This window comes from Myotis myotis, unplaced genomic scaffold (genome assembly GCF_014108235.1).
Source record: "Myotis myotis isolate mMyoMyo1 unplaced genomic scaffold, mMyoMyo1.p scaffold_m19_p_24, whole genome shotgun sequence".
NCBI lineage: Eukaryota > Metazoa > Chordata > Mammalia > Chiroptera > Vespertilionidae > Myotis > Myotis myotis.
This window is the reverse complement of record NW_023416329.1, coordinates 5,767,010-5,794,964: the sequence shown is the minus strand read 5'-3', so window position 1 is coordinate 5,794,964 and position 27,955 is coordinate 5,767,010. Positions and strand designations below refer to the sequence as shown.

At 50.4% G+C, this 27,955-nt stretch overlaps 1 protein-coding gene across 1 annotated transcript in view; it reads left to right on the top strand.

The window, feature by feature from the left end:
* Window positions 1-518: 518 nt before the first annotated feature.
* The window catches only part of ALOX5 (arachidonate 5-lipoxygenase), a 45,798-nt gene continuing 18,361 nt past the window's right edge, over window positions 519-27,955 (top strand). The window contains exons 1-4 of the mRNA XM_036355968.1: window positions 519-733; window positions 6,156-6,354; window positions 9,068-9,149; window positions 21,936-22,058. Coding sequence (XP_036211861.1) covers window positions 584-733; window positions 6,156-6,354; window positions 9,068-9,149; window positions 21,936-22,058 — 554 coding nt within the window. The 5' untranslated portion in view covers window positions 519-583. The remainder of the gene's footprint in view (window positions 734-6,155; window positions 6,355-9,067; window positions 9,150-21,935; window positions 22,059-27,955) is intronic.

Here is a 27,955-nt window from a genome sequence, read left to right as displayed (position 1 = left end):
CGGGAACTCACAGCAGGGGAGCCGGTCCCCCGCCCGCGCACCGGGAACTTGGAGGGAGCAGGTTTTCGGGGTCCCAGAGCCCAGCCCTACCCGTTCCCCGGGGGGAAGCTGAGGCGCCAAGTGAGAGCGCAGAGCGTAGAGGAGATGAGAGACTGGGCGGGTGGGAGGATGGGTGGGTGGGAGGATGGAGGAGGGGTGGATGGAGGAGGGGTGGATGGAGGAGGGGTGGATGGAGGAGGGTGGATGGAGGAGGGGTGGATGGAGGAGGGGTGGATGGAGGAGGGTGGATGGAGGAGGGGTGGATGGAGGAGGGTGGATGGAGGAGGGTGGATGGAGGAGGGATGGCAGCTGAGGTTGCCCCCGGCCCCTCGGTACTAAAACAGAAACCAAGCCACGCAGGGACAACGCAGAAAGGGTGACTCCGCGCGCGCGTCCGGGCGTCCCCTCCAGGTTGGAGCCGCAGGAGGGCGGGGCGGGGGCGGGGCGGGGCCGCCGGGAGGGCGGGGTCCGGGGTCCAGGGGAGCAGCGCTCGGGACCAGCGCTCGGAGGCTCCCAGCGCTCGCTGCGCCCGCCGCCCGCCGCCATGCCCTCCTACACGGTCACCGTGGCCACCGGCAGCCAGTGGTTCGCTGGCACCGACGACTACATCTACCTCAGCCTCGTGGGCTCCGCGGGCTGCAGCGAGAGGCACCTGCTGGACAAGGCTTTCTACAACGACTTCGAGCGCGGCGCGGTGAGGGGGCGGCGGCGGGGGCGTCTTGGGCCGTGGGGAGGGGAGGGGAGGGGGAGGGAGGGGAGGGGAGGGGGCCGGGAGAAGGACCCCGGGGTCCTCGGAGCAGCCTGCGGCTGGACGCTCCAGCCACCCGTCTGGGAGCCTGGGCCCGTGGAAGCGCGTCCGAGCCGACGGGGCGGCGGGGACCATGGTCAGGGTCTGGTCCAGGGCAAGGCTCTGCTCCCCAGGGCGCGGGAGGGTCAAGGTTTGCTCTCCATTCACATCGGAGGCCGAGGCTCTGAGAGGCCCCTTCACTGGGCTCCCTCCAGGGGTGGGGGGAGAGGGGTCTGGTCAGGGACCAGAGGGCACCCGGAGCAGCCGCCAGCTGTGAAAGCGCAGTCGGGGGTCCAGGACCTGAGTTCCATCCGGGCCTGACACTAGCTCACTCTGTCCCCACCTCTGGGCCTCAGTTTCCCCAAATGTACTCGCAGATGTCTCCATGCTGAGCAGCTGCCGTTTCAGGACGGGTCCCAGAGGTATTTAGAAGGAACCCGGGAACCCCGGGAGGAGAAGCCTTGCAAGGCAGCAGGGTGTGCACCAGGGGGCGTCCACCCAGTGTGAGGGCTGGGGGCGGGCGGGGGTGGGGTGGGGGGGAGGACTCCCCTCTCCCCTCCTCGCTGGAGGCACCGGAGCTGGAGGAGTTCAGGAAGCGAAGGGAACTGGTGTCCACTGCACCCCAGTCTGTGGACCAGGCGCTGTGTGACGGGGCAGAGGCGACCTCACTGGGAAGCGGGCTCCTGCGGCTCCGACAGGAGCTCCAGCCAGGAGCGTGCGGCCAGGTCCTCCCGCGGTGCCTTCAGGGGCGCCCAGCCCGGGGGGCCAGCGCATAGGCAGTGTCCCAGGAGGCTGCGAGGCCCACGGAATACTGTTCCCTCCGCCACCCCAGGTCCTGAACGGGCCCAACACATGTAGACTTCACAGAGCGCCTTCTCGCCACCTCGTGCATTATAAGGTCGAACCATATAAAATTGCTCAGAGTCCATTAGGTTTGACAGACAAAACGGCAATTTCATGTGGCTCGGCCAAATACTTGCGGCTACATCGGTGAAGTGTGCTTTAGGTCTGCAGGGCCTGGAGCACGTAGGTAAGAGTCCACCCCTTTCCAGGCCCAAATTCAGAGGAGCCTTAGATCCGAGCTATAGGCTGACCGGGCACTTAGCCAAGTTCAGCATACAGGGGGGGCAAATGTAGGTTTACAGTGTGAGTACACAAAACAGTTTATTCTTGTAATGCTATTTATTCTTGTATTCTTTCCTTTTGTTGTTTATTTTGTTAATCCTCACCCAAGGATATTTTTCCCATCAAGTGGAAGGGAGAGGTAGGGGTGGAGGGTTGGGGGAGGGAGAGAAACATCCATGTGAGAGACACATGGATTGGTTGCCTCTTGAACACACCCCACCTGGGGCCAGGGATCTAACCTGCAACCCAGGTATGTACCTTTGACTGGGAATCAAACCCATGACCCTTCTATGAGCAGGCTGATGCTCTAACCACTGAGCTACCGGCCAGGGCTGTATTATTTCCCATACAAACAGCTGTCAACCTACTTTTGCCCACCCTGGATTGGCAGGGCTTGAGCTCCCTTCACGGAGAGATAGGTGCTGAGTGTAAGGACCACCTCCTGGTGCCGGTTGCCCAGCCAGGGAACTGGCCTGAGAACAGGAAGGCTAACTAGTCATCCATGTGAGACCATGGCACCTCGGTCATTTCTGAAGCACCTTCGTTTACTTGTTATTTATGGGCTCCCCACACCTGGGGGAGGAGAACAGGGTGCGAACTGCTTCCCTTTTATCAGTGGGCCACCGTGGGCCCTGTCCTCCCACACACGGCACACAACGGGGTCCTCACTGTGCAGCACGGGGCACCCCATGTGGCTTCTCCCCAGAAGACAGTGGTGTGACCCAAACAGGCTGTTGGCAAAGGGGCGCAAGCACTGTTCTGTTCCTTACCTCCCTCCCTCTCTTCGATCTTCCTACCCCCAAGAATTCATTTAAATGCCCTTGTGATTCAACACCTCAGCCAGTGTCTCAGAAGCAAATTTCAGGAGCGATTTGCATTCACATTTCCATTGGGGTGAGAGAGGGCAAGCCAGGGTGGCTGCTCCGTGCAGGGGAACCAGCTGGCTCGGAAAGGCTCTCTGATAAAAATCAGCTTTTGAGAAAGTTCCTGTTGATGCAGTTACTCCACACTGTCTTGCACAGCCCTGAGCGACTTCCCCATTCTCCGGCCAGTGTCTCTTTAAGGACAATCTGTCCCTTTGGGGTAAAGGTGAAAGAAAAAATTAGAGGAAATACTTGCTGAGAAGATAAAGGTAACCATTTCACTCGAAAAGTGTTACAATCTTGATGGGTAAGAATAGTGGCAGTAAAGACAATTTCCAGGCAACCGGTCAGTCATTTCTGGGTCATCGTCAGGTCAACACCCCAACCCACCCTTGCACAATTCAGTCAGATAGTGGAGAGGACTGGGGGTGTTTTTCTAGATAAATTGAGTCACAGATCCCTGCTGTTCTCCCCAGCATCCTGCACAGTGGTGGAGGGCAGGGCTGGGAGCTGGAGTCCTTCATAGGTCAGATTCTCCTGGAGACAGTCCCCCTCCATGGGCCCCTCCGTGTCTGCTGGGGACAGCCCACCTGCGGACCTGAGAGCCCAGAGACTAGCCCAAGTCTGGGCCAACCTAACCAATGAGTGTGTTTCTTTCACTCTGTGGACTGAAAGTAATCCAGGTGAAGTGCTGTGACGGTAACAGACAGAACATTTCTGGGAATCTCCCTTCCCCATCTTCATTCCGTGGCAGCACTTTTAGGAAAGCTAAGCGCAATAAGTTAGCCTGGAATATATTCAGGGAGTGTTAGCAATTCTTACAATTATGTATACTTCTTGAATATTTTTAGTGAATATTCTTTTAATATATTCATGAGGAATACATTCTAGAACACCTCATTCTCAGAATATATTAATGAAGAATAAATATTTCCTTTTGATCCTCAATCTGTATCCCCCAGTCTTTCTTCTCTGTCCCCTCTCTTCCCTACATCTGCCTCCTCTTTTGCCTCCCTTTATTCCTCTACTCCCTATTCCCCATCACCCCTCAACCCCGCCCCCCCAATTTCTCTCTTCTCTGCTCCAATTTCTCCTTCCATTCTGGCTCCCATTTTCCTCCTGCTCACCCATTCTCCCCCCTCCAGCCCCCTTTCATCTTCTCTCTACGCAGTCTCTCCCTTGTCCACCCCTTAATCGCCCTCTCTCTCTGCTCTACAGCCTCTTCCTCCCCACTCCCAGCCCCCACCAGCCCCCAAAATTGGGCACCCCAGGCTGGCTGTGCCATGGCCTTCCCCTGTCCTTGCTCCGGCAGAGATCCCTATCGCAGCAACAGCAGGGGTCTGGGCAGAGAAAATGAAACCCTCCTTAAAATGAGGATAGAACTGGCCAGCCGACACTTAGCTGAAATGTTTAAAAGAGAGTTGAGAACCACCAGTGAAATCAGCACAGTGGTCCTTCCACAAACTGCGGCTGGTGAAGGGCATGCCTCCTGGCTCCATGTCTCCCTCCAGCATCTGCTGCAGTTCCTGCCGCCTCTGCTCAGGGAGCTCTATGCTCCAGCCGCCTCCTGCCTGAGGATCTTGCTCTCTCCTTTCCTGTAACAGAAGGGCCCTGCCCATCCCGCTCCTCCCTCTCCCCTCCCCTCTGAAATCTTACTAAGTCCTAAGAGCTGCCTCAAATGCCATCTCGTAGGAAGCTATTCCATGCCCTCCACCCCACCCCATGCTGCCTCTTCACACTGCATCAAGGGGGTGAACCAGGGCTCAGAGCCAGGTCACTGGCTCCCAGTCCGGGGCTTTTCCCACCACGTGGCCACAGGGAACAGTGGAGGACTGGACTGGCCACCACACAGGTGCGGGCTGCAGTCATGGGGCCACAACTACGCCAAGGCTGGCAGCTGCCTGACTTCTGGGAGCCTGTTTCCTTCTGAAAAGTGGGAACCATCCACGCAGTCACGCACACGCTTGGCATTTGTTGAGGGCTGGGTAGGGGCAGCCACTGTTGATAGTGTCCACTGTGCTGAATGGACATGAGAATTCAATGTGTCAGGGCAAACAGACAGCAGAGCAGCCACCAGCGCTGGGCCCGCAGAGGAGGGAGTAATGTGGGGCCTTCCTAAGACTTGCATTTGATGCTTGGGACCCAGCGGTCTCCTGGGAGCCGGTCTCTGTCCTCTGTGACTGTCCAGGAGTGGCTCCCGTGGGCACCACCGCCACAGTAGCCAGACTTCATGCCTAAAAGACTTGCTGAGTGCGGGGCTGAGCGCCTCAGATGCGTGCTCGCTCCTGAGCACTGAGTTGGAAGCCGGGGCCAGCCAGCGAGCAGCCAGACTGGCAGGCGTATTCCTCTAACCCCGCCACGGCCCTGTCCGACGGCAAATGGGCCCCTGCTGTTCGCTCAGTCTGTTTATCCTGGGTGAGACTCCGAAGCCTGCTGCCAGGCCTACAGGGAGCGGGGGAGCCTGGAGGGCCCTTCCTCCTGTGACCCCACCACAGGCTTGTTGAAGGTGGCCCTGCTCTTCCCGCCCCAGGAAAGCTGCCCCTCCTCTCCTTGTCCGTCACCACCCAGCCGGACAGCTGGCCTTGCTTCTGAGAGCCGCCCAGTCCCAGAGGCCATGAGCCCCCACTGTCCTTCGCAGTCCCAGGCGCCGGCTCCTCCCTCCCTGGAGAGTGCCCCCAGGATGATGCTCCTGCACCTGCTCCTTGGGAATGGCTGTCCTCTCCCCTGAGCCCCAGCCTTCCCGCATCAACCCCAGGACACTGCAGCCCCTCCAGCCCCTGGAGCCACAGAAAAGCCACTTCCCCTGGAGCCGCCACCCTGCCCAGACCCAGGCCAAGACCACAAGGAAGTGTCATCTCACACACACACCTGGCGCCTTGCCCTCGGGGCCCAGGCCGAGACCACAGGGCACAGGGAAGAGGCTTCTGCTTTCTAACCACAGCGTCTGGCACCTGCAGCCGCCACAGCTTGCAAGCTGCTCACTGTACCCAAAGCCCAGAGGTCTCTGACGACACCCAACTTCTCGTTTTACTGGCAAAGTCCCTCAGGGTGCTGCTGGCAGGAGAGGAGTAAGGTGCCCTCCACTGGCCTGACTGGCATGCTGAGGGAAAGCTCAGGGTTGGTGGAATCTGGTTTAACAAGTGCCTGAGGAAGGCCTGCGTCCAGGCTTCCCACAGCCGCTGCCTTTGCCCTTCCCTCCCGCTGCCTCCAGCACCGCAGACCCGCAGGTCAGGGCGCAGCCAGAGGGCAGGCACCTGCAGACACCTGGGCACCGCGTGACCACAGGGTGACAGCCAGGCTCCGCGGCCTCAGAGATCTAACCTGCCTTTTCTCCTTCGCAGGTCGATTCTTACGATGTGACAGTGGATGAGGAGCTGGGCGAGATCCAGCTGATCAAAATCGAGAAGCGCAAGTACTGGCTGCACGACGACTGGTACCTGAAGTACGTCACGCTGAAGACACCCTCCGGGGACTACATCGAGTTCCCCTGCTACCGCTGGCTCACCGGGGACGGCGAGGTGGTGCTCAGAGACGGGCGAGGTGAGCAGCGAGGCCGGCGCCCCGAGCTCCCCAGGAGGGGCTTGCAGACCCCTTCCCAGCGAGCTGTGTCCACAGGAGTAATGACCAGCGGCCCCTCGGGGGCTGCTCTGTGCCTCAAAGCACCTGCAGGAGGCGTGAACTTCCTCCCCTACTAACAGACCCGGCTCCGAGCGTGGAGCCCGAGGCCGCAGGCGCAGGCCAGCCATGGGGTCCCTGAGCTATAGTTCTCCAAGGGGTGACTAGGCTCCCCAGTAATAAGTGCCCCTGGGGGTACCCCTAACTGGGCAGCTCTCCAGATGCATCACTTTGCAGATCGCAGACACCCAGGCCCACACTGCCCTGTGTGACGCCACAGCAGGGCCCCGCCCGGAGGCTGTGGGTAGGCTGGGTCTGCAGTCACCAGCTGTTAAAGGTGAAGTCCCACTTTTTATTGAAAGAGAAAAGGACCTAAAATCTGCCCTCTGAAGCCAGCCCTCGCCTGTGCGGGCCCCGCCTGGCGCTGCCACAGCAGGCCATTCTGCACAGGAGGCACGCGGCTGGCCGATGCGCAGGAAGCACCCGCAGAAGCCAGCCCCGCCGCCAGCCCTCTGCACACCAGCCTCTTGGCCTGCGAGAGCGCCATCCCGGCCTCGGCAGGTTCCTCCCTTACTGCAAGCCGTGGCCCTTCGGTTTGCTCACACTGAACCTGGAACAAGAAGTCTTCAGGTGCCACGCATCCCCCAGAACGGGAGGGGCCGCTGCCACTGTCCCTGGCGCCCTTTAGCATTCCTAGTACAATGGCTTCCAATCGCTGGCTCATTTGCTCTTCTTCACGGAAGTCCCGCAGAGTAGATAAAACCCAGTGATTACTGGCCCCTCCTTAGCTAAGAAAACCAAGACGAAGGAGGAAAAGGCCCCTCTACCCAGTGTTCTTAAACGACCAGGCACACCCCGCTGTTTCTGACACTCATTTAACTTACGAAGCCAAACTCCAAGACAATGTCTGAACGGAAGGACTGGAGCTAGAAGGAGTTTTGTCCCCTGACCTCAGGAAGAGATCGCAGCCTTTGCTCTGGGGGTGGCCAGGTGGCAGGAGTGTGGGTAGCACTGTGGGGCCATCGCACGCGGGAACACGGAGACTGGGAGCAGGCCCAGCTTTCAGAGCAGCAGGCCAGGAAAATTCTGTGGCTGCTGCATCTGGTAATAAAATCAGGGCATGCCTTTGGCCTATTTTTTTATCTTCGTTTTTATTAGTTAATTTATATTGTGTTTTACAAAAATATCAGCCTGTGATGGAATGGAAGTTTTGAAAGTCTGGAACCCCTGACACTCAGGAATGCCGTGACTGTGCCCACTGCCGTCACCTGCAATAACAGTAACAGGGCACTCGCCCTCTGGCCTCTGCCCCTCTGTGTCCCCTGCCCCCGCCCTGAGCGCCTGCCACTCCTGAGAGAGAGAGACTTAGCAGCCAGGCTCAGAGGGAGGAAGAGGAGGATCAGGCCCACTGGGAGTATAAGGACGATGGCCATTGTTCCCATTACTTGGGCAGTGCCTGGGTTCCGAGCACTGCGTGGGGGCTTTGCTGCACTCTCTCACGACATCCCACCGTGACCTGAAGTGGGCACTTTATCGCCAGTCCCTGTAAGGAAGCCAAGGCAACTGGCGCAGGTGTGTCCCTTCTAAAGCCCGCACTCTAGGGCAGTGATGGCGAACCTTTTGAGCTCGGCCTGTCAGCATTGGGAAAAACCCTAACTTAACGCTGGTGCCGTGTCACATATAGAAATTTTTTGATATTTGCAACCATAGTAAAACAAAGACTTATATTTTTGATATTTATTTTATATATTTAAATGCCATTTAACAAAGAAAAATCAACCAAGAAAATGAGTTTGCGTGTCACCTGACACGCGTGTCATAGGCTCGCCATCACTGCTCTAGGACGCCACGTACTGCTTCTGAGTTCGGCTCCAGTGTCCGTCCTCTGAGCAGGCAGCACGGGGAATGGACAGTGTCGGCATCTGTATGTTGGCTCTTAAGTCACACGTTTGTCCAGGATGCAGCCAATTGGACTTTGAAACACGAGAGCCAGGGGCAGCTGCTGCTATAGGGCCGCAGGGGGGCCCCAGGCAGCTGTCCTGGCTGCTCTGCACGGGAACTGCAGGGAATGGGAGCGGGCGGTTCTGAGCGGTTTAAAGAAACCCAACAAAGGACACAAAGAGGAGAGGCAGCCAGCTCTGCCCCAGGGCCAGGACTCCTGCAGAGCAATGTCCTGTGGGCGAGTGGAAGGTAGAGCCTCCAGGTGAAAACCCACAGGTGGCCGGACTTAGGCACACACGGTCCCTGAGGAGGGACAGAGAGTCACTGCCTGTCCCCGAAAAGCCCCTTGGGAAGCAAGCCTGGCTCATGCACCGAGGGACCCGCAGGCCCTGGTGCAGGCTGCCGGCTGCTGAGCGAGCAGCAGGAGACGCTGGAGTTGTCTTTTGGAAAAGGAGTGACTAGAAGCGTGGGATTGGAGTCTTGTGTTGCAAACCTACTAATTAGGTATGTGACCTTGAGTAAAGTTCAAGGGCAAAACTCTTCAACCTGCCTGAGTCCCATTTAATAAAACGGGCGTGTTCTGAGGCTTCAGTGAGATGATCCATGTGAAGCAGGGGCAGGGAGTCAGGGAAACCCTGGTGCCGGCCGTAATGTCATTCTTCCTTAGGCTCTTCTCACACGTGTCCTTTCCTCACAGCAAAGCTGTCCCGTGACGACCAAATTCACATTCTCAAGCAGCACAGACGCCAAGAACTGGATACACGGCAGAAACAGTACAGGTGAGTGATGACATCAGGCCGAATGGCACGGGACCCCGGTTTCCTCTGTCTCGGGGCCGTGGTATGAGATGATCCCTGCCCACAGCTTATGGCCCATCACTGCTGGTGAGTGATGACCAAGGCACCAGCTGCCTGTGATCCCCAAGCTCCCCCCAACCACCACTCCTAGCAGAGGTGGTGAAGAGAATTATGGGGAAAAGGAAACATATGTAATACTTTAATCAATAATAATAATAAAAAAGGAGGAATGGGCAGCAACAGCTTGAATTTATCTTGATGTTTTCTCACCTCCAGTTGTAAGGATTACCCCTCACTTTTTATGTCTTCTGATAATAATCTATACTAAAAGGGTAATATGCTAATTAGACTGGGTCAACTGGACATTTTCCCTTCATCCTTCCAGACAAAGCCACAGTGGCGGTGGCCGAGGCAGAGGCAGTTAGAGGTGATCAGGCCAGCAGGGGAGCAGTTAGGAGCCAGCAGTCCCAGATTGCGAGAGAGATGTCCGAGGGGTCCTGGATTGGAGAGGGTGCAGGCCTGGCTGAGGGACCACCCCCCCCCCCCCCCCGCCATGCGTGCATGAATTTCGTGCACCGGGCCTCTAGTTTGATTATAAAAGTGGTACATAATCCAAAACAAAATTGGCAAATCTCTAGCTAAAGATTAAGAAAAAATAGTGGCCACAAATTATTAAAATTAGAAGAGAGGGAGCATCAATACCAACTCATAGAAATTAAAATAACTACAAGGGAATACTATGAACAACTGTATACCTACCCATCAGATAACTGAGATGAAATGGGCAAATTCACAGAAAGACAGAAACTGCCAAACTGACTCAATATGAAATAATCTTAATAGAACAATTATAAGTAAAGAGATTGAAGTATTAAATTTAAAACTTCTCACAAAGAAAAACTCAGGCCCACATGGCTTCACTGGTGAATTCTATCAAGCATATAAAAAATTAGTACCAATCTTACATAAACTCTTACATAAAATAGAAAAGGGAACAAGTCTTAACTCACTGTATGAGACATATATTATATCAAAACCAAAGACATTGCAAAAAAAGAAAACCATATACCAAGATCTCTTATGAATACAAATGCAAAGATTTTCAGGGGGACAGGTGAAGGGTGTCAATGAGGAAAAAAAAGGAAACATCTGTAATACTTTCAACAATAAAGATAAATTTTTTAAAAAAGATTAATGAGTAACAGTGAAAGTCCTAAATTTTGTTAATGAATAAAATGATTCATGTATCAAAAAGAAGATCTAAATAAGGTGAAAGAAATCTCATGCTCATGGATCAGAGGACTTAATATTGTTTAATCGGCAGTACGCCCAAAGTGATATAACACAATCCCTATCACAATCCCAGCTGATTTTTTTGCAGATATTAACAAGCAGATCCTAAAATTCATATTGAAATGCAAGGAACCCAGAATAGTCAAAACAATCTAAAAAAAGAAAACAAAGTTGAAGGACTCATATTTCTCAATATCAAAATTGCTACACTTCTGCTGCAATCAAGGAAGCTGGTCAATGAAATAGAATTGGGAGTTCAGGAACAAACCCTTACATTTATGTCAATTAATTTTCAACAGAGATAGCAAGACAACTCAGTGGAGGAAAAATGTTCTTTTCAATAAATTGAACAAGTGAATAACCACATGTGAAAGAATGAACTTGGACCTGACCTCACACCACATACATAAATTAACTTAAAATGGATCAAATACCTAAATGTAAGAGCTAAAATTATAAAAGTTTGAAGAAAACATGGGTAAACCTTCATGACCTTGGATTTCACAAAGAATTTTCAATTATAGTTGACATTCAATATTATTTTATATTAGTTTCAGGGGTACAGCATAGTGGGTAGACATTTATATAACTTATGAGGTAATCCTCCCAATAAGTCTAGTACCAACCAGGCACCATGCATAGCTATTACAACATTACTGACCATATTCCCTGTGCTGTACTTTACATCCTCGTGACTGTTTTGTACTCACCAATTTGTGGGTACAATCCCTTCCTCTTTTTCACCCAGCCCCCCTACCCCCTCTCATCTAGCAACCATCAATTTGTTCTCTATAGCTATAAGTCTGTTTCTGTTTTACTTGTTTACTTTGTTCTTTAGATTCCACATATTAGTGAAATAATAGGGCATTTTTTTCTCTATGTCTAACTTATTTCACTTAGCACAATATCCTCTAGATCCATACATATTGTTGTAAATGGTAAGATGTCATTTTTTTTTATGGTCAAGTAATATTCCTTGTATATAGGTACCACATCTTCTTTATCCAGTCATCTATTCATAGGCACTTAGGTTGCTTCCATATCTTGGCTATTGTAAATAACACTGCAATGAGCATAGGGGTGCATATATCTTTTCAAATTAGTGTTTTGGATAATTACCCAGCAGTGGAATTCCTGGGAGAATCCTCAAAAAATTAAAAATAGAATTACCATGTGGCAAAGGGGTTTTAGACGTAACAAAAGCATAAGCTAAAAAGAAAAAAGATAAATTGATGTCCTCAAGTTTTAAAACTTTTATGCTTCAAAGGATACCCTCAAGAAAATGAAAAGATAACCCACAGAATGGGATACAGTAACATGTGTTAGCAAGGATGTGGAGAAATAAGAGCCTCATATACTACTGGTGGGGATGTAAAATGGTGCAACTCCACACCTAAGCACATACCCAAGAAAAATGAAAACATACATCCAAAGAAAAACTTGTATATGAATGTTTATAGCAGCATTGTCCACAGTAGCCAAAAGGTGAGTTTAACCCAAATGTTCACTAACTGATGAATATAGGTAGGATATCTATGTAATGGGATATATTTCAGCCATAAAAGGGAATGAATACATTGACCATTCTCCAAAGATAAATGTAAGAGTGGTCAATAAGCACATGGGAGGATGCTCAACACTGTTGGTTGTCAAGGCAGCACCATGAAATACCACTTCACGTGCACTAGGATGGCTAGAACAAAAAAGGCAGATAATGGCAAGTGCTGCCAAGGATGTGGAGAAACTCATACATTGCTGGTAGAATGTAAAATGATGCAGCCACTTTGGAAACTAGTTTGGCAGTCCCCCCAAATCTTAAACAGAGTTACCATATGACCTAGGAATTCTATTCCTAGGTAACTACACAGAGTAATGAAAACTTGTTTCTACACATAAAAGTTGTACAAAGTATTCATAGCAATATATTCATAATTACCCCAAAGTGGAAACAACCTAAATTCCATTAGCTGATGAATGGATAAACAACATGTGGTCCATTCATGCAATGGAATATTATTTAGCATTAAAAAATAATGTATTATCTACTTAAATAAAAACCATGGGTGGTGGTCATCATGACCATCAGAATCTCGACCAAGCGGAAGGGGGTCAGTCCTGCAGGGGTTGTCTTGGCAATGGCTGCACCCTCCTCCAAGCTGTTTCCCGGAGCTGTTTCCGGTGAGGGTGGGGTTTGAGGCAGGAACCCGCCCTCGGAGCGTGGACCCATTGAATCCTGGGTTGCTTTGCCAAGGGCTGCGCCCTCCCCGAGCTGTTTCCCAGAGCTGTTTGGGTGTAACATCAAGCCAGAAGCTCGACCAAGTGGAAGTAAGTCAGTCCTGCAGGGGTTTCTTGGCAACGGCTGCGCCCTCCCTCGAGCTGTTTCCTGGAGCTGTTTCTGGTGAGGGCGGGGTTTGAGGCAGGAACCCACCCTTGGAGCGTGGACCCACTGAATCCTGGGTCATTTTGCCAAGGGCTGTGCCCTCCCCAGCTGTTTCCCACGTGGCCTGAGGGAAGAATCCACCCTCAGAGCACCAGGAGGAAGGGAGAGGAATAGAGAGTTAGAAACATCGATGAGAGAGAAACATTGATCAGCTGCCTCCTGCACACTCCCCACTGGGGATGTGCCCAAAACCAAGGTACATGCTCTTGACCAGAATTGAACCCAGAACCCTTGAGTCCACAGGCTGATGCTCTATCCATTGAGCCAAACCGGTTAGGGCAACTAATTCCCTTTTAAGGTGCACAAATTTTGTGCACCGGGCTACTAGTGGTTATATACTTAACCATGCATGAACCTCAACAACATTCTTCTAAATGAAAAAGTCATTTACAAAAGACCACATATTGCCTGAATCTGCTAATATGAAATGTCCAAATAGCCAAATTTCTGGACACAGATTAATAGATTAGTGATTCCCTAGGGCTGGAAGTTGGAGATGGGGGATGGGGAATGACTGTCAATGGGTACAAGGTTTCTGTTTGAGATGAAAATATTCCAAAATTAGATTCTGGTGATGGATGCGCAACTCTGTAGATATACTAAAAACCTCTTAATTGGATAATTTTAAGGCATGAATTTTATGGTATGTAAATTATTTCCCAATAAATCTGCTTTAAAATTGTAATAATAATACATGCTTTAGAGTGCTCCCATGGAAACTGGTAGTGTGGGCGGTACCCAGCCCCTCCATATGTTTGATGGGTCATTGTGGAGTTTTGAGCAAACAAGGTGTTTATTCCCCAGGCTTCCTCAGTCCACACCTGTTAGTGTCTATATCAAGGCTTTTTTCATTTAGTTTCCTGCTTCAGCCCCTGGAGACTTTTGTGTAAGAGACTCCTCCCAAGAGAGAGTGGGAGGCAGCGTGCTGAGGGTCAGCATGGTTACTGGCTGGAGCGGCCTGGGGGGGTGACGGTTGTTACACTTCCCTGCATGTTCCTCCATTGTTTAGCTTCTCACCAGGAACATGCAGTATTTCAAGAGTTTTTAATTCAGTAAAGCCAAGGAAGGGGAATAACACGGAGGCAGGGAAATAGCTGTATTTCACCCATTTTCACTCTGACCCTTTGGGATTGCACTATGTACATAATCAGCAGCCTCCTTTTTCCTCTTAAAGATATAGCAGGAACCTTTCCCCCACATTTTAAAAACCTTATCACAAACATTATTTTAGGTTTTATATAATACCCCATTGTATGGATGCACCATAATCTACTTAAACACCGGTCTAACTGGGCACTTCGAAAGTTCTGATGTTTTTCTTCTAAACAATGTGAAAATCTTTGTGTGGATCTTTGGTGCATTTTAAGTATTTTCCTCAGGATAGGTGCCCAGAAATGAAGTCACTAAAGCAAGTAGTGTACATTATGAGTATATATGGACAAATTTTTCTTCCAAAATCTTTGACCAGTTTTCACTGACAGAGGACGGGTGTCCAATTTCACCAATTCTGGCCACAGCTGGGCAGACTCTCTTTTTTTAAAAAATATATTTTATTGATTTTTTACAGAGAGGAAGGGAGAGGGATAGAGAGTTAGAAATATCAATGAGGGAGATACATCGATCAACTGCCTCCTGCACACTCCCCACCGGGGTTGTGCCAGCAACCAAGGTACATGCCCTTGACTGGAATCGAACCTGGGACCCTTCAGTCTGCAGTCCGACACTCTATCCACTGAGCCAAACCGGTCAGGGCCTCTCTTTTAACTTTTCTAATTTGTAGAGGTGTCTCTCATCTCTTAGCTCCTGCCCTCCCTGCTCCCAGGGACCCAGCGGTGGTGCTGTCATGTGGTCCAGAAGTCCCCGCTGGTTGCCCAGATCCATAAAAACTTACATTTCCATGAAACATAATTTTAAAAAAAAAATGAGCAATGGGGCCACACATGGATACGTGATGTATACAGAGGGCACGGGCAGGAATGGTGCCAGGCTACTGGGCAGCCATAGAAAGGGAGAGAGAGGAGAAGAAGAAGACATTGGAGTCTACTTCACATCATTCAGAAAACTCAGTTTCGGGTTGAATAGGCTTAAATGTTAAAGGCAAAACTATAACATTTTTAGAGTACAGGAGGTTATTCTTCCTGGCCTCCAGTTAAAAAGATTTTTCAAACAAGGCTCAAAATGCACTAACCGTAAAGGAAAAGATTAATATCATTTAACTTATGGGGAGGAACTTCTGTTCACTGAAAGACATCATGAAAGGTAAGAAGACAATTCACAGAGTGATGGGCAAGAATTATGATTTATAATATACCAATGACCCCTGCAAATCTATAAGAAGAGGGTTGTCAATTCAGTAGAAAAATAGGCCAGCGATTTGAGAACTCACCATACAAAATATGAGGAGCAAATATACAAAAAACAGTGCTCTGCCTCTTTCGAACCAAGGTAATCAAAGATAAGATGGAGATGAAGATCTATTAATTAGATCCCTAGTATCACTACTCCTACTATGACTACCATAACACACACACACACACACCCACACACACACACACACACACACACCCCAGATGGGCAAGACTGAAACTTGACAATACCCGAATGTTAACGAAGTGGTTGGGTGGGAAGACATTGCTACAGGATGGCCACTCATAGGTCCAATTCTCTTCGGAAAAACTGGGTTAAAAAGCAGTTAACCCTTGTCCATTATCACAGCACTTCTCAGGACACTCAATGTCTATGTGAAAAAAAAAAATCCTTTTTGAAAAATAACTTTGCAATATCTAATAAAATTGAAACTACGTTATAATCTATGACCCAGGCATTCTGCTCCTGGATCCAATCCGTATGCCTTTGCTCCTGGGTACATGCACACAGATGTCCACAGCAGCATTACTCATGAGAGCCGGCAAATGGGAGCCCCCCAGTGCCCATCAACAGCAGGACAGAAAAATAGTGATCATTCCACCCTCATGGAACCGCTGCTGCGCAGAGCAGCGTGGGCAGAACTCACAGCTACGGTGTGGAGAGTAAAGAGAAGCCAGACACAGCAAGTCTGGCCAGTCCGAGAGGCCTGCAGGTACACTGCCTAGGGAACCTTGTACAGCAGAGGAACAAAAAGCTTTCCCTGCTTTCCTCCCTTCAACCCCCCTTGGCAAAGCCCCACGGTGAGCGCCCCCCTGCTTTGGCCTGTGGAAGGAAGGAGTCCTAGACTGAGATGACATTAAACAGCTTCCAGAGAATCAGGCTAGTTTGCATCTTGTTAGGCGAATGGGCAGCCAGTCTTATCAGCTCCACACTAATTCAGACTAAGATATTAATGACTTGATACCCTAGTCCAGTGGTTCTCAACCTTCCTAATGCCGCGACCCTTTAATACAGTTCCTCATGTTGTGGTGACCCCTAATTTCATTGTTACAAATTGAACATAATTAAAGCATAGTGATTAATCACAAAAACAACATGTAATTATATATGTGTTTTCCGATGGTCTTAGGCGACCCCTGTGAAAGGGTCATTCAACCCCCAAAGGGGTCGAGACCCACAGGTTGAGAACCGCTGCCCTAGTCTTACAGGCATTTGCTTAACCCAGTATTCTCCAGTGTGCCCTAGAGTGTTGGTCCCACGGTAAAACATATTTGGAAACTGTTTACCACACACACCTCTTGTGGGTTCACAATTGCACAGGCATTGAACATCTGAGAAGTGCTGTGATAATGGACCAGGGTTAATGCTTTTTAATCCAGTTGCTCCCAAGAGAATGGGACCTGTGAGTTACCATCCTGCAGAAGGGGTGCTGTTTGGAGCACCCTTTGGGAATCACCTCTTGGCCAGGGAGCGGTGGCCCACTGGGGTTTTCACAGCAATGGGCTTTGGCAAGCTCTAGGGAGGTGGGTTTTCTGGCGAGATAGTTTGCCTCTTTCATGGATCTAATCCTCATTTTTTCCTTCCTCCTTCCACTAATTTGTCCTTTTCATGCCCTCCCCTCCCCACCTCTGTTTTCGTTCAGGAAACACAGCTTTGCACTGTCTGCACAATCTTGGAGTTCCTCTTTCACATGTTTTAGGCGTCCAGATTAGGGTTTGGAAGTAAAGTAACAACTAGGAAGAGTCTCTACCATGCGAGAAAGCCAGCGAGCCCAGCTGGCCTGCATCGTTCAGCCAGCCAGCAGGGAGATGGAGGAGCCGGACAGGCCATTCCTCACCGCCTGCTCTCTCGCTGTGACTTTACTAGCATGTACCTGGGTGGCACCCACACACTCACAGCAACGTATAGTGTAGGGTTTTAATTGGCACCAGTTAATCTAATCATGCTGTGCCTTACCTTATTTCACTCATCATTCTATGTTTAAGAGCAACCAGTTGACACAGTCAGGCGTCACCCATTATGTAGCTTCTGTATGCCATCCTATGAATACACCGCCATGCTCCCCCATCTCCTGCTGTGGACTTGTGGGCTCTCTTATTTTCTGGCTGTTACAAGCCATGCTTCAGTGAGCTTCCTCATCATCTCCCAGTGCTCTCATGGAAGAGTGACTCCAGGGAGCATTCCTAGAAGTAGACTTGCAGGGTCGTAGGCCACATTTTAAGTTCTCTAGATATTGCCAATTGTTTTCTAAGGGGTTCCTGCCAATTGTCGCCACAGCAGCTGTTTCTGAGGGTCACCATTGCCCTACACCTTGGACACACTTTGCACCTTGAGACATTTTCATTCTTGTCAATCTAATGTGTGAGATATTGTCTCATTGCTTTCTTCCTCCTTAAGTAGCCACATATGTCTGTCCTCATATGAATATATCATAACTTATTCAGCCACTCCCTATGGTTAGGCACCCAGCCTGTTTCCCTGTGTACATTTGCTCTTGTTTTGGTGTCACAAATGGTGCTGCCAGAAGCAGACTTGTGCCAACGTCCGGATTTGCTGGTGTGCCAGGGTTCTTGTTCCAGCATCTACAAGGGTTCAGCAATCTGGAGAAGGTTGTGCGTAGATTAAATAGCAGTCCAGAGACGAAATATAATTTTGAAAGGCATTTGGGCATCAGAGGAGCCTAGTTTAAAGGAAACTAAGATCTCCTTAGTCTCAGGACCCCATGCTTTTAATTAACACAATTTGTCCTGAGGCGAGGCAGAGATATACACTTCAAAGGGTATACACAAGCATTGTCAGAATTAGGGAATTAGCCTACAGCTGTTCAGGTGTTTGGCCAGAAGGAGGCAATAACATGTAGATTAAGATGCCCTGAGCTGTCTGGCAGCCAAGCAATCATCCCTTTTCAGGTTTGGGGAAATGCCCTCAGCCATTCCCAACAGGTGACTACATGTGTGACTCAACCCTATTGAGTCCCCAAGTTCCATCAACCTTTTGATGAAACTCTTGAAATTATGACATGCTGGAATTGGCTTCCGGCACTGGTGCTGTCACTGCCATCATGAGTAGCCAGAATCAGCACTTTCATTTTAACATTTATTTTTATTAAATTCATTGGATGACATTGGTCAGCAGGATCATATAGGTTTCAAGTGTACATGTCTATGATACATGATTGCATGTGTGTCCGCTATCCAAAGCAATTTTCATTTTAATAAATACTGACAGCCCTGGCCAGTGTGGCCCAGTTGGTTGAGTGTCTCCCTTGCAATGAAAGGTGGCACATGCCAGGGTCGTGGACTTGACCCTGGTGAGGGGCCTGCAGGAGGCAGCCTATTGATGTCTCTCTCTCACATCAAAGTTTCTCTCTCTCCCTCTCTCCTCCCTCCCTCCCTCTCCCTCTAAAAATTAATTTTAAAATCTTTTTAAAAAAGAAATACAAAAATCATGTTCCAAAATTGTATAATAATTTTCAGTCCCACCAGTTGTCTATGAAACTATGCTGTTACCCATACTTTTGCCAAAAGTTGGTGACGTTGGTCTTTTACATTTTGACGATCTGCAACTCCCTGAGACCCACTGCTTCCCCTGCAAGGGGAGCTGGGGCTCTCGGCCTCGCCTCCGCTGGGCACTGCCTAGGGAATGGGGCGTGGCTTCCCTCTGGCCTGTGCACAGCGTTATCATTCGTCTTCCATGGCTTTCCTCTCGGGGATTTTATTTCTTTCTTTTCTAAGCTACGCATATTGTTTCTCCTTTATAACTGTTGGGTTTCTTGCCTTGCTTAAGAAGGCCCTCCCACCCCAAAGTTACATACATACTAGATTTTTGTCTATTACTTTTATAATTTTGTTGTTATTTTTTAAACTGTAGGCCTTTATTTCATCTGCCATGTATTTGTACATATGGTGTGAAGTAGGGGCCAAAGGTCTCGGTCTCATTTATTACCTAATAATCCCTCCCTACCGCCCTGGGCCACACCCACGTAGCCAGTTCCTGGGCTCTGCCCCACTTGTAGCCACTGACCTCGTGGCCTATGGAAGTTGTTGAATCTCTCTGTGCCTCAACCCCCACGGTCTGTGAAATGGACGAAATAATAGTCCTGCCTCACAGGGTTTGTGAGAGAATTAAATAGGTTAAACCACGAAAACATATAGAAATGGTATTTGGCGCATAGAAAGCACACAGTAAGTATTAGCTACATCGGTATTATAGTCACATATTTTCTTGGGTCTGCTTCTGGACTTTGTGTGTTACTTTATTTTTTTATGCCACAGCCCAGCATTTTTTATTTTCATATCTTTCTAATATATGTTACTAACTGCTTTGTTATTTCACCATTTTTTAAAAGATTCTCATGATGGGAACTGTTCTGGGTTACACGTAGATTGTCATGTGCTGGCATTTTAGTGACAGTCCATCTGTCCGCCTAGGACCCAGTGTGTCCTTCCACCCGTCGAGATCTCCTGTGATGTCCTTCAACAGAATTTCCAGTTTTCTTCATGCGGTTCTTTCTCCTTTCAAGTTACTTTGTAGCCGGGAAACTATAGCTTGCACAGTTCTGAGTGCGGTGTTTTTCTGTTTGTAAATAAGTATTGCTGCATAAAGATAAATTACTCATTTTTAAATGTTTACCTTGTATTGACACCTTACTAAACTCTTCTATTGGCAGTCATCATTTTAATGAGTCTCTTTAGTTACCTAGTTGTTTGATCATATTACTCAAGTGATGATAATTTTGTCTTTTATTTTCCACTAGAGGCCTGGTGCACAAAATCGTGCACTGGGAGTGCGGTCCCTCAGCCTGGCCTGTGCCCTCTCGCAGTCCGGGAGACCTCAGGGGATGTCTGACTGACACCCATGGGGAGCAGGCCTAAGTCATCAGTCAGACAACTTTAGAGCTGCCACGGAGGTGGGAGAGGCTCCTGCCACTGCCACTGTGCTTGCCAGTCATGAGCCTGGCTTCTGGCTGAGCAGCACTCCCCCTGTGGGAGCACACTGACCACCAGGGGCAGCTCCTGCATTGAGCGTCTGTCCCCTGGTAGTCAGTGCACATCATAGCCACCAGTCATTCCGCCATTCATTCAATTTGCATATTAGCATTTTATTATATAGAATGATTTACACCACTGATACATTGTTCTCATTGTGTGGCTGAAATTCCCCAAAACAAGTAATAGTAGTAATGATGAACATTCTCTCTGGATCTTGATTTTTGATAAAATACCTTTGATATTTTTGTTTATTTATTTGCTTGTTTGTTTAAGATTAGACTTGTTCTTGTTTTCAGATGAATACTCTCACTATATTTAGGAACTTCTTGGTTCATTCTAATTTCATTTTGTCTGGCTGAACTTGTTCGATGAATTTCCTCTGAATGGCTATGTACTTGCCCCACACCCACCTACTCTCCTGCCCTTCTTCCAGAAGCTTGTGAGCTTGTGGGAGCATCTGTCTCTTGTCTCTCTCCCTTCATCCTCCCTCCTCCCTTCTCAACCCCCATCTCTCTCTCTCTCTCTCTCTCTCTCTCTCTCTCTCTCTCTCTCTCTCTCACACACACACACACACACACACACACACACACACACATTCTTTTCTCCAACACTTTGAAAAATAATCAGTATATATCTAGGTAGCCTTTTTCTGCCAGCACTTATTCAGAAAACAGAACATGCTCTGTGACATGTTTGCTCTAAGAGGGACCACAGGTGGGTGTAGGGCAAGCACATGCCCTTTCTGTACCTGTGACTCTGAGAGGCTTCCGGGCCAGCACCACCATGAGAAATAGGAGAGGTTTTTGTGCCGGTGAAAAGGACTCAGAATTTAATAACCAAAATCTCAAGTTTTACTTTCCTCTCATAAGAGAGATGTAAAAGGAAGGAGAATTAGGGATGTGAATCGAAGAGCTGGAATCTCAGGATGTAGATTTGGGCGTTTAAATAACTATAAGATCATGCTCCCTGCCCTGAGGAAACTATAGGGTTTGTTTGTTAGGTTTTGTTTTTCTCTATAAACAAGAAGAAAAGTCAAAGTTCAAAAAAACCACACAAACGTCCAGTGCTGCGGGGTAAGTTTCAAGGGCACCAGGATCTGAGAACGTTGGCTGGGAAGGTGCATGGCCTGTTGTAGGGGACCTGCTTTGATTATAAAATCCCTGCACCTGCTATGGCAGCTCTCTGTGCCCGTGGGGGCAGCAGGCTCACCTAGCCACCCACCGCCGCCGAACCTACCTACCTACCACGCAACCTTCACCACTGTGACCACCGCACGCAGTTCAGGGTGCACTGAGCCGCTGGTGGGACCGTGGACGCCCAGGTCAGGCCTGGCAGGGCAGCCACAGGTGCCCACCAAGGCCGCTCTGTGCCAGGGAGAGCACTGGGAGGCCTCGCTGCCCAGTGCCCCCTCTTCTGATGTTTTCTTTCAACCCCTTTACACAGTGTGCAGGCCTACCATTCGCTGCCCCTGGCTGTAAGCGCAGTCTCAGGTTCAGGGCCTCAGGCCTCCCGGGTGATGCTCAGCACAGTGGCTGCGGGGGACCGGGGGAGGGGTGCAGTGCCTTGCTGGACGCACAGCAGCTGTCATGTGTTGGCCTGGGGTGGGCACGTGCTCAGGCACAGGGGCAGTCTCATGCTGAGGCGCTTACTCTGCGCTCTTCTCCTTTCGCCTGTCAGGTGGATGGAATGGAACCCTGGGTTCCCCTTGAGTATCGACGCCAAGTGCCACAGGGATTTGCCTCGTGACATCCAGTTTGATAGTGAGAAAGGCGTGGACTTCGTTCTGAACTACTCGAAAGCGTAAGTGTGGGCGGGCTCCCGGACATCGGGCAGCTCCTCCGTGGCCAGGGCTGCAGGGGGTTAGGGAGCAGCTCAGCCCGGCATCTCTTCCCAATGCCTTTGCTGGGGTCTTGGTCATAGAGTGGGTTCACGACGCACAGTCACAGGGCACCCTGTATGAAAAGTTACAACCAGAAGACTCCCGACACCAAACAAAGCTGTTTCAGCCCAGAGCGGGTTCTTTGATTGGAATGCCCGGCCCCTCCCATGTCTCATCCTCTCCACAGCCAGCTCCAGGCTCTCCCCTAGGGGGCAGGGCTCTGCCATGAGAGCGGCCACCATGCCCCACTCCCTGGAGTTACTTTTAAATTTTCTGTTTACACTTTATTAAATATTTTATTTTATTGCAGAAAATAATACAGTTTCTGCATTTCTTTTTTTATTTATTTTGTTAATCTTTATTGTTGAAAGTATTACATATGTCCTCTTTTTCCCCCCATTGACCCCTTATAATCCGCCCCTCCTCCCCACCCTTGGCCTTCACCACATTGTTGTGAAGTTATGCATATGTGCAGACCAATTCTTTGGTTGATCTCTTCCCACCCACCCACCCACTCACCCTGCTTTCCCTCTGAGATTCGACACTTTGTTCCATGCTTCTGTGTCTCTGGGTCTATTTTGTTTGTCAGTTTATTCCACATGTGAGTGAGATCATGTGATGCTTGTCTTTCTCTGACGGGCTTATTTCACCTGGCATAATACTCTCCAGGTCCCTCCATGCAGTCTCAAAGGATAAGAGATCCTTCTTTTTTACTGCTGCATAGTATTCCATGGTGTAAATGTACCACAGCTTTTTATCCACTCATCTACTGATGGGCACTTGGGCTGTTTCCAGATCTTAGCTATTGTAAATTGTGCTGCTTAGAGATGCATATGTCCTTTCTGATTGGTGTTTCGGGTTTCTTAGGATATATTCCTAGAAGTGGGGTCACTGGGTCAAATGGCAGTTCCATATTTAATTTCTTGAGGAAATTCCATACTGTTTTCCATAATGGCTCCACCGGTCTGCATTCCCACCAGCAGTGTACTAGGGTTCCCTTTTCTCCACATCCACACCAGCACTTGTCATTGGTTGATTTGTTGATGGCAGCCATTCTGACAGATGTGAGGTGATACCTCATTGTCGTTTTAATTTGCATCTGCCTCATGATCAGTGACTTTGAGCATTTTCTCATATGTCTCTTGGCCACCTGTATGTCCACTTTGGAGAAGTGTCTGTTTGGGTCCTTTGTCCTCACCCTCTCTGGTGTTATCTCACTATGGGGCCCAGGAAGGCTCACAGCAGGGCATCTGGCCTGGCCTTGCTCCTGGCCAAGCAGACAGAGAAGTGGGGCAAGGATGCTGGGGCAGAGAGTACCATATGCAAAGTCCGGGCGTGGCTGGGCTTGCTCACAAAAACAGGTGAGTTGTGAAATTTCTCGATGGCATCGAAGGAGGAGCATTTTACGTGTTTACTCACTGCTCACTGTTTGCGGCCTGAAGCATGATTGCAGGCGGCTAGCAGGCTGATAAGGGAGTGTCCTCTTTAAGGGAAATGGAGAAAGAGAGCTTCCTTCCCAGCAGAACAGGGCAGTGCAGGAAGGTGACTGAGTTTGGGAGCACGGGCCAGCCTTGTGCCAGGATGAGGGTGTTCGGACCCCTACCCACTATGCGTTTCCCATCCGATGAGATTGGATGGGTAGCTCCTTGGAGGGACACCTTCTCCCTCACCCAGACCCCATTCACCTTCCTGGAAAGGCAGGTGAGTGGCTGCTCATGAAATTTTGTGTTGGCCCTTTAAGAGGGTATCTGAATTTCCAGCTATCTCTCTCTAGCAGACAGCAACCCTGCTGCTTTCCTCAGCCAGATGTTATGTGGGCACTGTTCTCAGTTCTGGTGCTCTGGGATGGGGAGCCCAGCTTGGGGTTCCATCCAGGGTTCTTTTGTCCAGACCCCAGCACACGGGTGGGGGGCCCCAAGATCATGTGGTTAAACCCCCTAATGGTCTGATGGGGAAAGGGCACCAAACCCGTGCCTGGCAGCCTACTCTGCCCTGAAGGTTCCTGGTAGAATCCACAGACCCAGGGCCTGCTCTGTGCCCTGAGGCTTATGCCACAGCTGTGTCATTCTGCCCACGGCTAAGCGCAGTCCTGACTATGCAGAATTGGAACTCGTGGCTGAGGTCACCAAAACGGCTTTCCACATTGGGCCTCTGCCTCTGGGCAGCCGGTTTCCACCGCGCTTCTGAGTAACTGCAATGACCCGTTTCCTCCGAGCCACCTGCTCTGCCTGGGTCAAGGCCAGCCTTCCTCAGTAAGCTTTACGCCCTGCCCTGCCCCCTCCCCCGCCCCCTACCCCCAAACAGCAAAACCGAAATGGAAAATGAAGAAGCTGTTAGAAGGGAAGGAGCAGGGGGAGCAGAGGAAATAAGAGCTCCTGCCTGCCCAGGCCCGGCCAGCAGCTCGGTGTAGGTATCCACTTGGCTGTGCATTACCTGGCCATGCTGTGACCTGGCTGTGTGGCCTCGAACAAGCTGGGTGCCCTCTCTTGGCGCAGCTTCCTCTTTTCGCAATAACAGATCTTTAAGTCCGTTGTATCAAGTTGTCTGTAAGTACATAGAAATATTTATCTCCTGAGGCCATGCAAATGTTTTCCTCCTAACTCCCCTTCTTCCTGGATCTGAAGCTTCCGCTGAGCACGGGCACACCCACCCTGGTCCCAGTTCAGAGCCCAGCTGGACAGACTGTGACCACTCCCAGGGGGAGCGGCGGGACTGTGGACTGTGACTCACCCCCGGTTCCCCACAGGGTGCAGTGTCCAGCACCTCTTTCCGGGCACCATCTGTCACTAGGCCAACCTCAGGGCAGTGGGGACTGTAGGGACTTGGACAGGCCTCTCCTTCCCAGAAACATGCCCTTTCCACACTCAGACTGACACTGGATGCCAAGGGAGATTTGTTCCTCTAGCTTCTGTACCCAGAGATTTACTAACAGGGAAGCTAGAAGAAGGTGGTGAGGGGAGCGCTAAGGCCTTCTTGGGCCTCAGCAGCCTGCCTACTGGCGTGGAGGCTGCAACAAGTATGGGTGTCAGACAAGAAAGGGTGTAGGACAAGCATGGGTGTAGGATGAGCATGGGTGTAGGACAGCATGGGTGTAGGACAGCATGGGTGTAGGACAGCATGGGTGTAGGACAGCATGGGTGTAGGACAAGCATGGGTGTAGGACAGCATGGGTGTAGGACAAGCATGGGTGTAGGACAGCCTGGGTGTAGGACAGCATGGGTGTAGGACAGCATGGGTGTAGGATGAGCATGGGTGTAGGACAGCATGGGTGTAGGACAGCATGGGTGTAGGATGAGCGTGGGTGTAGGACAGCATGGGTGTAGGACAAGCATGGGTGTAGGATGAGCGTGGGTGTAGGACAGCATGGGTGTAGGACAGCATGGGTGTAGGATGAGCATGGGTGTAGGACAGCATGGGTGTAGGACAGCATGGGTGTAGGATGAGCGTGGGTGTAGGACAGCATGGGTGTAGGACAGCATGGGTGTAGGACAGCATGGGTGTAGGACAGCATGGGTGTAGGATGAGCATGGGTGTAGGATGAGCATGGGTGTAGGACAGCATGGGTGTAGGATGAGCATGGGTGTAGGACAGCATGGGTGTAGGACAAGCATGGGTGTAGGACAGCATGGGTGTAGGACAAACATGGGTGTAGGACAAGAAAGGGTGTAGGACAAGCATGGGTGTAGGACAAACATGGGTGTAGGACAAGCATGGGTGTAGGACAAGAAAGGGTGTAGGACAGCATGGGTGTAGGATGAGCATGGGTGTAGGATGAGCATGGGTGTAGGACAGCATGGGTGTAGGACAGCATGGGTGTAGGACAGCATGGGTGTAGGACAGCATGGGTGTAGGATGAGCATGGGTGAAGGATGAGCATGGGTGTAGGACAGCATGGGTGTAGGATGAGCATGGGTGTAGGATGAGCATGGGTGTAGGACAGCATGGGTGTAGGATGAGCATGGGTGTAGGACAGCATGGGTGTAGGATGAGCATGGGTGTAGGATGAGCGTGGGTGTAGGACAGCATGGGTGTAGGATGAGCATGGGTGTAGGACAGCATGGGTGTAGGATGAGCGTGGGTGTAGGACAGCATGGGTGTAGGACAGCATGGGTGTAGGATGAGCATGGGTGTAGGACAGCATGGGTGTAGGACAAGCATGGGTGTAGGACAAGCATGGGTGTAGGACAAGCATGGGTGTAGGACAAGCATGGGTGTAGGACAAGCATGGGTGTAGGACAAGCATGGGTGTAGGACAAGCATGGGTGTAGGACAAGCATGGGTGTAGGACAAGCATGGGTGTAGGATGAGCATGGGTGTAGGACAGCATGGGTGTAGGATGAGCATGGGTGTAGGACAGCATGGGTGTAGGATGAGCATGGGTGTAGGACAGCATGGGTGTAGGACAGCATGGGTGTAGGATGAGCATGGGTGTAGGACAGCATGGGTGTAGGACAAGCATGGGTGTAGGACAGCATGGGTGTAGGACAGCATGGGTGTAGGACAGCATGGGTGTAGGACAAGCATGGGTGTAGGACAAGCATGGGTGTAGGATGAGCGTGGGTGTAGGACAGCATGGGTGTAGGACAGCATGGGTGTAGGACAGCATGGGTGTAGGATGAGCATGGGTGTAGGACAGCATGGGTGTAGGACAGCATTGGTGTAGGATGAGCGTGGGTGTAGGACAGCATGGGTGTAGGACAGCATGGGTGTAGGACAGCATGGGTGTAGGATGAGCATGGGTGTAGGATGAGCATGGGTGTAGGACAGCATGGGTGTAGGATGAGCATGGGTGTAGGACAGCATGGGTGTAGGACAGCATGGGTGTAGGACAGCATGGGTGTAGGACAAGCATGGGTGTAGGACAGCATGGGTGTAGGACAAGCATGGGTGTAGGACAGCATGGGTGTAGGACAAACATGGGTGTAGGACAAGAAAGGGTGTAGGACAAGCATGGGTGTAGGACAAACATGGGTGTAGGACAAGCATGGGTGTAGGACAAGAAAGGGTGTAGGACAGCATGGGTGTAGGATGAGCATGGGTGTAGGACAGCATGGGTGTAGGACAGCATGGGTGTAGGACAAGCATGGGTGTAGGACAGCATGGGTGTAGGACAAGCATGGGTGTAGGACAGCATGGGTGTAGGACAAACATGGGTGTAGGACAAGAAAGGGTGTAGGACAAGCATGGGTGTAGGACAAACATGGGTGTAGGACAAGAAAGGGTGTAGGACAAGCATGGGTGTAGGACAAGAAAGGGTGTAGGACAAGCATGGGTGTAGGACAGCATGGGTGTAGGACAGCATGGGTGTAGGACAGCATGGGTGTAGGACAAGCATGGGTGTAGGACAAATGGGTGTAGGACAAATGGGTGTAGGACAAACATGAGTGTAGGACAAATGGGTGTAGGACAAACATGAGTGTAGGACAAATGGGTGTAGGACAAGCATGGGTGTAGGACAAGAAAGGGTGTAGGACAAGCATGGGTGTAGGACAAATGGGTGTAGGACAAACATGGGTGTAGGACAAATGGGTGTAGGACAAACATGAGTGTAGGACAAATGGGTGTAGGACAAGCATGGGTGTAGGACAAGAAAGGGTGTAGGACAAGCATGGGTGTAGGACAGCATGGGTGTAGGACAGCATGGGTGTAGGACGAGCATGGGTGTAGGACAAGCATGGGTGTAGGACAAGCATGGGTGTAGGACAAATGGGTGTAGGACAAACATGAGTGTAGGACAAATGGGTGTAGGACAAACATGAGTGTAGGACAAATGGGTGTAGGACAAGCATGGGTGTAGGACAAGAAAGGGTGTAGGACA